The 12038-nt window shown below is 39.0% G+C and overlaps 1 protein-coding gene across 1 annotated transcript; it reads right to left on the bottom strand.

Annotated features, from left to right (window-relative positions):
* Positions 1–7678: 7678 nt before the first annotated feature.
* LOC128237834 (uncharacterized) lies at positions 7679–8215 on the bottom strand. The gene is made up of 2 exons (XM_052953415.1): positions 7909–8215; positions 7679–7803 (listed from the first exon to the last, which is right to left on the bottom strand). Exons 1-2 carry the CDS (start codon positions 8213–8215, stop codon positions 7679–7681), a joined length of 432 nt encoding a protein of 143 aa, XP_052809375.1.
* Positions 8216–12038: the final 3823 nt, after the last annotated feature.

Below are 12038 nucleotides of genomic sequence, written 5' to 3' on the forward strand. Positions count from 1 at the left end.
AACGATACAATCATTTCAATAAGATTCAGACAGTTATGTTGAAACTGAATGTATTACTATATACGGACAACTTTGCAGTTGTGCGTTTAGGTTGGGAATGATTAGAGAAACCTAGAAAATTAGTAAGGGCGGTGGGATAAAAATAGGAGAGTGACACAAGTGACAATAACAAACAGGACAGTTGGGGTGGAGTTATAGTTGAAATTGGCCTATTCTACACCTATATACCTTTTATACTTTATTGAAAACTTAAAAAAAATCTTCTCTGAAACAGCAAGGCCTAGACCCTTTATATTTGGTATTCAGAATTATGCACTGGTCCTTGACCCAGATTGTTCAAAATATATCACTTTCATCTAAAACGGCCCCGTCTATGGGGTCATGAATTTTCTATTTACTTATATAATATAAAGTTAACATTTCTGTAACTGAAGGGCCATGGCCCTTGATATTTGGTATGCAGCCTCATGTAGTGCAATCTCATTAAAATCAGATCCCCAATACATGCTTTACGACGTTACACTGTGTTACATAACGTAATGAAATTATGTGAACGTCTCCATATCCTTTAATGAGATTGCATGTAGTGGCCCTCAACCAAGATTGGTCAAATTATGGCCCTGGGTTTGGAGCCCGCTAAGCCCCGGAATGCCAGGGTTTCTATAAGCTTATATTGTAAACACGTCTTCTCTGAAACCGCAATGCTAGGACTTTTGATTATTGGTATATAGCCTAAGAAGTGGCTGTTTTGTTAAATTAAGTCCCTGGTATCAAAGCTGGACCTGCCCCAGGGATCCCAGGTTTTCTATATACTTATAAAGGAAATAGTGAAAATCTTCTTTAACCCACAAGGTCAAGACTTTTCTTATATGTTTGTCTATTTGTAATTGCTGTTAACTAAAACTGTTCAAGTTATGTCCCTTGGGACAAAGCGTGCCTTGTCCTGGGGGTTCAATGATTTTTATATACTTATGCAGTAAAACGTTAGAAACCCTTCTCTGAAACTGCAGGGCGCAGACCCTCGATATCTGGAATGTAGCTTATTGTATTGGTCCTTTACCAAGTCTGTTCAAATGATGTTCCTGCGGTCTATACTGGCCCTGCTCGTGATGTACCAGGTATTATATATACGAGTACTTATGTATTATAATTTTGAAGATCTTTTCTGAAACTACATGCCCCTGACCATTGTTATTTGGTATGCAGCCATATATAATGTCCCTGGAGTCAAACTGACCACACCCCTTTGCTGGTATTCATAAAAGATCATTAGTCCTTTTTTGGTCATAATATCCTCAAACTTTTATACTTAAATTTGAAAAACAAAACAAGGTTTTTTTCACAAAAAGGTATGCAAATAAGAATAAAGAATCTAAAATATTATTAACTTAATTTATTTTATGACCAGTGAGATATTTAACTTTAAAAATGACTTAAGTTAAGAAATGACTTTTTTTTTTTTGGGGGGGGGGGGTCTCCGGGTACACCGGTTTCCCCCACAACACAAGACAACACTCTCGCACAACATCGTGCCAACGAGGGTGACTTTGAATAAGTTATCATAACTTCTTCACAATCGTTGTAAAATATAAAAAGTTTGAACTATACTACCTACCAATGACTTTAACAGACCTTAGTAACAAATAATAATCTTCGCAACCATCTACATTTATAGTAACCAATGACTTCCTTAGCAACCATAAAACTCCCGAGCATTCACTTACTTCCTTAGTTACCAATCAATTTCTTACAAAGTAACGACTTCCTTAGAAACCCTTACTTCCTTAGCAACCCAAGACTTCCTTTTCTTACCAACTACCACCATTCATAGCAATGAATTCATTTTAAACCTCTGCCTTTCTATGCAGTCAATGACTTCCTTAGCAATCACTTACTTCCTATCAACTACCTACATCGATAGAAGCCAACTTCCTCCTTAGCAACCTTAGACTCTCTTAGCAAGCAGTGAATACCTAAAGAACCAGATATTTCACTAGCATCCACTTACTTCTTTCGTAACCAATGACTTCCCTAGCCACCAAAGACTTCTTAAGCAAAATAGGACTTTTTATTACCTCCTTAGCACCTAAGACTCACTTAGAAGCAAATGACTTCCTTAGCAACCAAAGACTTCCTTAGCAAGCAGTGACTACCTAAGGAACCAGATAATTCTCTACCATCCACTTACTTTGTTCATAACCAATGACTTCTTAAGCAAGAAACAACGTTTTATAAATCAATGACTACATATGCAACCAAATCATTTCCTTAGCTACCAATGGCTTCTTTAGGAAGCAGTGCCTACTTAAGAACCAGACAAATCCCTAGCATCCTCTTTCTTCCTTCGAAACCAATTTCTTTCTTAGCCACCAAAGACTTTCTTAACAACATAATACTTTTTAGCAACAAATGACTTCCATAGAAACAAATGACTTTCTTAGGAACCCTAGCACCCACTTATTTCCTTTGTAGCAAATGACTTTATAAGCAACAAAATAACTTCTTAGCAACAACCTACATACAAAGCAACCAATTACTTCCTTAGCAACCATGAACTACTTCCTTAGCAACCAATAACTTCCTTACCAACTACCCTTTTCAATAGGAACCAATGACCTCTCTTTTCTTAAGCAACCACTTTCATTCTTAGCAACTACCAACATCCATATCAACCAATTACGTCCTTGGCAATCATTGACTTCAATATCAGTTGGCTTTCATTGCCATCCACTTACTTCCTAGGCAAGCAGCATCAATCTTAATAACCACCACTCAATTTAATCAGGTGAGAATTTACGTCATATTTACTTAATCCCTGTTGCTAAGAGGATACATATTTATCTGCAAATGTCAGTCATCATCTGAACATGATTTAAAACTGTTCCTTCCATCCCCACACGTTGAATGGTCATAATCTTAAAACTTCCTCAAAGGCATCCGCTGCCAATGATAATTCAGCTGTCAGTTAGGTACATGCATATTTCATTCAATTGTCCGAATATTTCTGACAACATGACGCTCATTTGGGGCATAATGTTTAACAAACATCTCTTGTTAACATTGCCATATAACATTGATTGTTTCTTCAAAACAAACAGACTAGTAATGTTTTATAGCCCAAATCACTAACACTAGCACAGAACTTTATTAACACTTCCAGTTGTTGCATTACTGCTGCCAGCTTTAAACAGTACCGTCCCTCAGCACTTTCAGTGCTTTGATTCTTCAAAAGAGTCCTCTTACAGACGTGAGAAACCGTTTCGCTAGGACGAACATCAATTTTTGTCTTACGTCTGTAGGAGGACACATTTGAAGAAAACTCGTACTGTATCTATTACATATCCTTTATGACTGAAATATATCTCGTAAAAGGTTAAAAACTATACCTATATTCTAATTTACAGTAATATACGGAAATACGAATTTAGTTAAATTCCAAACAAGAATAACGTCGTTTTGCTTGGTGCCATATAAAACAACAGGTTTTGATCAGTTCAAACTGTACATGTTTAAAATGATTGCCAGTATAGATGTGAAAAATAATGTCGATAACACAACATGACTGGGATATATGCATATGGGATGTTTCTGTGGTCATAAGATATCTTAATCAAAGCACTGAAAGTGCTGTCTCCGGCAATACCTTTTATAATCTATGGTTTGTTGAATAAAAGCGAAAGCAATATTGTTTTGAAACTAAAAACCTCAAAACCCTTAGTTCAAATGGCAACATCAGAATATCAAATTTGCGATAATATGTAAAACATTGACAGAGTAAGACACTGAGCCAACCGGAGCGTGATTCATACTTTTATAAATTATCAAGCAGGTAATGGTTGGTCCAAAAAAGTGTTGTAAACGCTGCGATTTTAAAACAAGTGTGTTTTGTACTTTAAAGTTATCTAAACTTTAATCTTAGGCTTACATCAAGTATGAAATCTTGCAAATAAGACTTATAATCTCTCCTGGATGGAGTAAAGCTCAAGCATATAAACATCCAATACTTAACCAATTTCCGATCTTCAAGTCCCCATACTGTTGTGTTATGTTTATATTTATAAAAACTTCTTATAATAGAATGTAAAAAGAAAAGCAAAATATTGCAAACTTAAATGGGAAATGAAAATGTCAAAATCTTAAACATTCAGTCGAACCCTGTTGGGTAGAGCTTCCAAGGACTGGCGAAAGTACCTTGAGCATTGGGGAATTCGAGCGAAGCGGAAATGCTAAGCTTCAGTAAAAAGGAATCGGTCCTATACATCCAGTTTAGCCAATGAGAAAATCAAGCCAAGCAAGTTCGAGCCAATGGGTTTCGTTTGTATTCGTTAAGGAAATTTTGCCAAAAAGTGTTAAGGCATCTTAGGAAAGACTTTCATACCATAAATATGCAAGTCCTAAAAAAACGCTGGGGTCCTTTTCCATGGTCTACTTTCAATTCTGTGGCGTAAACAATAACAAACTTAACCCTACACACCAAAAAAAGCAAATTAAACCTGATGATCTGTCCTACGGCCGCTCATTTAGAGCACGTGCTTACGTCATGCGTTTATGAAAAAACAAATCATATTGTATACATCTGACGGGTGTCTTAGAAATTGCCGTAAGTTCTGTATTGAACAATGTTTTAAGTGGACGCCTTAATTGTTTCAAACAACAGGGTATGTATATACAACAGCTACGCTGCTGCGGATACTTATCGCTATTTCATGTTTATGATTTGAATTTTGAGAGGATTATAAAAAGTTGCTGATTGGTGAAAAATTGTTCTTTTTAGCGCAAAAAGACTCTCATCCTGCCTGTTTAATATGACATATATGGTAGTACCCTGATTTAACTGATGGTAATGTTATTTTGATTAAATGCATTTCATATATCTTGACTAACAGAAATTCTTTAGTATTTGATTGGCAAGCCCAGTCATTTAATTATTTGTCACATGACTTGAAAAACCGAAAGTCTCTTGTGTTCGTGTTGCCGAACAAGTGTATAATGGGCTGTTGTGAAAAAAGTTATATAAACTGATAAATTAAAACATTTTTTTCGCAATCAAACTGATCAGTAAATGCTTGATGAGGTTGAAAGGAAGTATATTTTATCATGGCATTTAATTCAACTTTTGAAAAATATCAAAATTATGACCCTTGTTTTGACTATTTTTTGTGCTTTTGATTCCTTTGACGATATTCATTCAGCAAACTTTGATGTACCAAATTAGAACACTACCTAGTATAGCTACAAGCAAGCCTCTTCATTGTATGCTAGCGTGTGTCTAACGCACGAGAAGCGTGTAACAACGACCAAGTAAGATACCCCTGAAAACCATTAGCGTGTTCTAACGTGCCACTGGCGCGCGACCAACGATTTGTCAACGTTAGACGCGCGTGTTGAGCATGTGACTAACGTGTGAATAACGATAGAAAAGCCTCTTGCTGGCGTGTTATTTTTACGGTCGAACGGGTACAAAACGCTGAAAATTTCATAGTGAATTCAGTTGTTCTTGTGAGTTTGAACAGTCAGCATCATGCCGCTAAGACGAAAAAAGGGTGGGATGGGGGCTCTGCTACTAGCGCTGCAAGTAAGAAGAATGCAAAGCCTCTTTCACTAGCAATGTCTTCGGACGAAGAAGAACACCAGGAGGAAGAGCACACCCGAGAAGTAACGCACCATGTGACACCCCCTAAAGACCCTAAACACCCTGAAAACCCCAATGAGGACGGTCCGACCATAGCAAAGAGAGGAAAGAAGCAGAGAAAGGATTGCAGGATCCTTGACCGGGCGGTTGAGGATAGTCTGGTGGAGTTTTTCCGCGAACACGAACTGCTGTGGAACACACAGAAGGCAGATTACAGGAACAAGGCAAAGAGGCAACGGATACTCGAGGCCAAGGCCACAGAACTAAAGATCAGCGTGGACCACTTGTGCACCTGGTTCAAGTCCCTCAGGAAATGTTCACAAGGCAAGTATTTATGTTTAAATTAAAAAAAAAATGCTTCAAGTAATTGCCCTGAGTTTAATATTAATGGAATTTATATACTTACCATATACCTACCATATACTTTTATACTTGCCATATTCTTACCGTATGCTTATAATATCTACCAGGTTAGACAAGAAGAAGAGTGGGGATGGCCAGCAACAATTGACGGAGAGGGAGACATGGATAAAAGACAAATTTGGATTTTTCCACCGTGCTGTCAACCACCGCTCGAAGCCCGTCAAGAGTGTAAGTACTGATACAGATATTGAACTAATCATATAATTATACTTCAATATTGAATAATAAGTAAACGATAAATGTCTGTACAATTGTTTATTGTCAATTTCCAAACACACTGTGTTTACCCGTGTCATTTCGTGTCTTTCTAGTTGAAGGCGATCATAGCCGAAAGTCAGGGCGACCTGGATATGGCTGAGCGGGCAGCGGCGGAGGAGAGGGTTGAAGTTTGATGAGAACGTCACTGAACGTCGACCCACCCCAGCCTTGTCGGTGTCCTCCGACATGCTGACGATGCTGCGTGATCAACTCCCGCCTCCCGAGCTAGTCACCGAAAGGACCACCTACGCCGCCTATGTCACATGTGTGCTGCTGGGGCTGAGTTTAAAGGACTTTTTCCGGGCCCGGAAAGGCATCAATAAGGTCCTGAAGCTTTTCTGCGAGTCGAATTCAACTGACGACGACAGTGAGGACCGGTCTAATAGACCCCCTCCAGACAGCCCTCGATTCAGTCATGGTGAGCTTAATTATTACTATTGGTTTGAATTATAACTAGAATTGGTGCGTTAGGCAACCCCTCGTATATCCAGACTTGTCTCATTACTATAATTGGCCAATAGCTGGCACGAAAGTTAGTCAAAAGTACAATAAGATCTAGTAAGATCGGTTCAAACTTCACTCGTCTCCACTCTAGGAAGCCATCTGACCATTTTCATTTCTTAATGTATTTTTAGTGTCACTGGTGACACGACCTCATCGCAACACCCCTCGAGCAAGAAGCCGTGTCAGAGCTAGGACGAGTGCCATTTCGGTCTTTAACTACGCGGACTCTGCCTACATGTCCCTGATTTAAGACCAACAGCTCTGCGAGTCAGGTTATCAGAAATACTGACTATACTACATTATTGAATACCAAGTGAAAGACAATTGTTAATTTCCTATTGTTTATTATTGTGTAATTGCAGTGGAAGGCGATCATGGTCAAAACTCAGGGGTCCTGGATGAGGCCGAGCACTTGTATGAATGTGTGATTATGATTATTATTTTCTTTAATTGTTTTATGTAATGTTGATTTGCTATTATTATTTCTGTGATTTACGAAATAACGGGTGTTTTTCTTTTCTATTTTTTCTTTTTTTTTTTGGGGGGGGGGGGTATGTTCTTAAATAAATTATTTAAAATTGACACTGAATTTTTGTTTCTTTTAATGCTTATTTTTAGAAAAAATAAACACATCACCACACATTGTTCATGTCACAAGAGTTTTCATATCATATCCAATTGCCATGCAACAGCACCAGCCTCCGAGTTGCACCAGTGTTTCAGGAGGTTCCTCTGGCGCTTCCCCTGTTTGTTGTTTACGTTAGGCCCTCTGACATTGACGATGTCCTCCAGATTGGACTGTGTTCTCCATTGTCCATCATATTAGACCTCAAGGCGAACGCGTCGTCACCGATTAGATGGTTACGGTACATCCTCGTTGTCGTATGGCAGGGGTTCAGCTGGTGGGAAGCCAATGGAGCCATCATTGATGCATTCTTTCAGCTCAGACCCGTTATAGATGTGTGCGTCGGATGCTGCTCCCTTCCCTGAAAAACACAAATTACATCAACGTAAACATACAGTACAAATAGCAACACCAAGAATAATCTTATTCAATCTCCGCTAAAGACATTATCTGGAAGAACACTAACCTGCCCAAATGAACTTGTAATCTGCGTCCACTAGGGCCATAATCACCACAGAATAGAATCCCTTGTAGTTGTAGTAGGTTGATCCGGAAGAGTTATGGCATCTGCAGGCAACATGTTTGCCGTCAACGGCACCACAACAATGAGGGAAGTTCCACCTTGTCATGAACTGGTTGGCAATCTCACGCCACGCTTCAGGAGTGCTTGGTGGGGTCATCACCTCATCCAGATACTCGTCAACGATCGCCCGGCACACTTTACGGACAAGGACGGAGATTGTGTTTGGTGGAACGCGCCATCCAAACTTCATGTCAGAATACTTAGATCCGCAGTGTCACCGCCAGTTTCAGGCCAGGTTCGAGGGGTTCTCGGTAAAAGGTGTGCTGCTTCGTCAATCTGCCTCTGACACGTCCAAGGATCTCATCAAACATATCAGGTTGTGTGCGCGTGAAAGAACTCACATCTTCTTGGCGAAGCTCAACCATGAGTTGGTCATACAGACCAAACTCTTGACGCCTTAATATCCATTATTTAGTCCATCACTGTCGTCTTTGTCGGGGTCTTCTTCTCTGCGGGCGAGGTCCCTCGATGTGTTCAGCTATATTCAAGTTCAGTGCATCTACTTCATGCTGGGCTATAACAAGCATATATAGCCTCCTTAGTCTTTCTAAATCTTCCATAGTAGGTGCTCTCTATGGTAGCCCAAAAATGAACCTTGCTTACAAAGCATCGGTTTATATACCCATATGCATGGACGTTCGAAAAACGAGTGAATGACGCTCAATGGACGCCAAAAGGACGTCCGTTTGACTTTAGTCACACGCTGCGTGCGCTAGGGGACCGTTCAGCGGTCGTTGACAGGTCGCCAGTGAGTCGTTTACTGCAAAGCAAAAGATAAGTAACAACCAAGTTACGCTAGAGTAACGACTGACTAACGATAGCCGAACGCGCGCAACGCTCGGCGAACGTTAATAAAACTCTCCACGAACGTTCTTAAACGTTCTTCAGCGTTTAAAGTTAACGCTGGTCTCAGTGGGAACTTTTGTGCATGTTCAAAAAAAAAATCCGGACCAGCGTTCTCCGCCGATTCCCGGCGATCACCGACGTTCACTAGCGTTCACACAATGCTCTTCTGGCGCTATCCCAGCGACCATTGGCGACTACCAACGTTTCCTCAAACGTCATAGAACGCTGACCAGAACGTCATGATGTGACGGCCCCATTAGACTAAAATAATAGATGTGTTATACGGGATCCTTCTAGTCCAGGATTTGAGATATCCAAATCGTATAAACAGCTATCGACATACATTTATTTGGAATAGCAGAGTGGATGATCAACTAATTATATTACCATTTGGCATGCGTTAATGACTTATTCTGCGCTGATCGGGGACTTATAAAGATTTTTTGATCCCAGTGCTGACATTACCTACTTGAAGTGAATTAAGTTAGATCTTAGTATGCATTACTGTATTGTCCCTGGTTTAGTCTAAAATAATAGACATGTTGTGCGTAATCTTCTAACGTCTGAACGAGTTTGTGCAAAAACAGGGTGGTTTTAAAAAATAAACAAGCATTACATGCATTAATATACAGGATTTACCTTTCCAATAAAACGAAACTTTACTGACACAAACAACAATTATGCTCCGGACCTGCGGGGACCATGGTTACAACTCGGCCATGTCTGGCATGTTTTAAGATAGATCTTGTAAATACAATCGTAACAACTTGGTCATGGCTGAGATTGTTCCGATTGTTGTATAACTGTAAACCGCAGCCTTGCAGGTGCCCTTTATGTATATATATCGTAATGTTTTGACAGTATGAAATGAAAAAACAACAACATCAAACTCATGATAGTTCGTTATTATTTATTTTTTCTGTACGGAACTAATTTAAATAACACTATCTGGCAATATTTCATGTAATTATGCTATTTTATAGACCCCGAATCCCGACCGTAATAACGACCCACTTTTGGTACAAAACAAGTTGTACATTTAGCATTTGCCATATCAAAAATCGTAAAAAACATCGTCAACGTACAATTATTTGGACTAGTCCTGGTTATGCACTTAAGACAATTGTAACTACGGCTCCTTCCAGGTCCGGAAATAGCGGGGACTTTGACTGTCGGTCCAGCCAATAAATTTCTTCCATAACCTTTTTCGGTCTTAATTAACTTTACGAAAAAAACATAACAACACAACACATACTTAGTAAGTGCACATCAATTGCAAAATGTTGCATACTGCATCAAGTGAGTAATCTTAGCATTTTATCCATGGAAAGCATATTAATTATACGTGAACCAGCTTAACATTCAATAACCTGTTATATTGAATATTTTATAAGAATATCTTAATTTCATAAAACTTTCACAAAAAAAGTAAACTAGTCAATCAAGGTCATTAATGGCAGGTGCGTGCAGGTTCCCTGGTTCATTGTTTAGGGTATAAAACATCCCTGATTCGATGAATATAAACATTATTTTCAATATGTTGAAACGATTATATTTAAAACGACCTTGTGCACCGAATGAAGAGCAATTGCTTGTTTATGATGGCGCTTGTTTTAGATGAAAATCATGTCTGTATTAAAATAGCTCGTGAAAACAATGCACGTTCTAACTAGGCTTACCGACTCATCAATGCACTTTATTCTCCAACACTATATACCGTCCTCTTAGTATTAATCTCAACCGCCTTCTTGTTTTGATCAGCGGAGGGTACTATCATCGTTTTCCGAGTGCAGATCGCCAGTTTTGAAGATATATCTGCACATTTAAAAACAAAATGCTTACTGGTTCATTCTGTACATTTTTAGAACCATGATCATCCCAAATCTTGTATATCTATGGCACACTAAAATAACAATTAAAATGTGTCGATTGTTTATCCTAATTGTTGTAAGTGTACTATAACACGTATAAGAAGAGTCATTTTGATAAGAACCTAAAAACTCCCTAAAAGAAGATTTGTCATTACATGTTGGCGGTTATATGGTAAGGGAGACACGGTTAATCTTTAATTGAAATAGTGTTTACTTAAGTTGTGACGAACTAAATTTAAGACGTTTAATTGTTGACTATCTAAACTCTTCATCTGACATGCTTGATTCTGTCCATATTCGAAGTGTCTTTTACCACTGGAGTTCATAAGTTATACGTGTATTAAAAGCATCCTTAACAAAATGTATGAAATAAAAAAAAAATACGCGTCTCTACCTATATTTGATTGAAATTATGTGATTAAAGATAAACTGTAATATATAATTATATAGTGGAGAAAGAGAAGGAAGAGAAAAGGGGGAGAGAGGAGAGGAAAAAGTCTTGGAAATGAAGGGGAGGGAAAGGAGATAGGGGGCAAAGAGGGGAGAAAAAGAGGAGAGAATGGGAAGGAGAGAAAGAGGGAGGGGCGAAAGAAGGAGAAGAGAGAGATGAGAGAAAGGTGAAGGGAAAAGAGGAGGGAGAGAAAGGGGATGGGAGAAAGATGGAAGGGGGGGGGGGGGTAAAGAGGGGAAGAAAGAGGTGGGAGAGATATGAGTTGGAAGGGAATTGAGAGGAAAAATAGAAGAGAATGTGGCAAAGATATTGTTGGAAGAATGCGAAAAATACAGGCGAAAGTGTGAAGTGACAGGTGAAGTAGAGCGAGGAAGGAGATAATATGCGGACGTTGAGAGGTTTAAGGTACATAAGAAAGTTTTTGAGATTTAAGAAGAAAAGAGGGGAGGGTGTGTAATGAGAAGATAGAGTGTGTGGAAAGGAAGCAACGATAAGAAAGTTATCAAGATTTTATAGATCTCGAAACATGTGCGACCACATACACATGTACGATGGAGGCTCATAAAGCCAGAAGGAAAGACAGAAGCGAGGAGACAGATCTCGTACCATGCACGATCACACGTACGAGCGGTGGCTCTGAGAGCCAGGATCGAGAACCAGCACCGCTAGTTCCCGTACAAATTCATCCAAGATTTGAAAACCTGGGATTTTATCATAATACAAAACTTGAAGGTTTAAATGGCAGATTTATAATTCATTTCCGTGGAAATGTTATTTGTATAAATTCATGCAGTGGGACGGAAAAAAAATACATGTTATAATAACATATTTTAAGAGCTTTATAC

Source organism: Mya arenaria, chromosome 6, assembly GCF_026914265.1.
Source record: "Mya arenaria isolate MELC-2E11 chromosome 6, ASM2691426v1".
NCBI lineage: Eukaryota > Metazoa > Mollusca > Bivalvia > Myida > Myidae > Mya > Mya arenaria.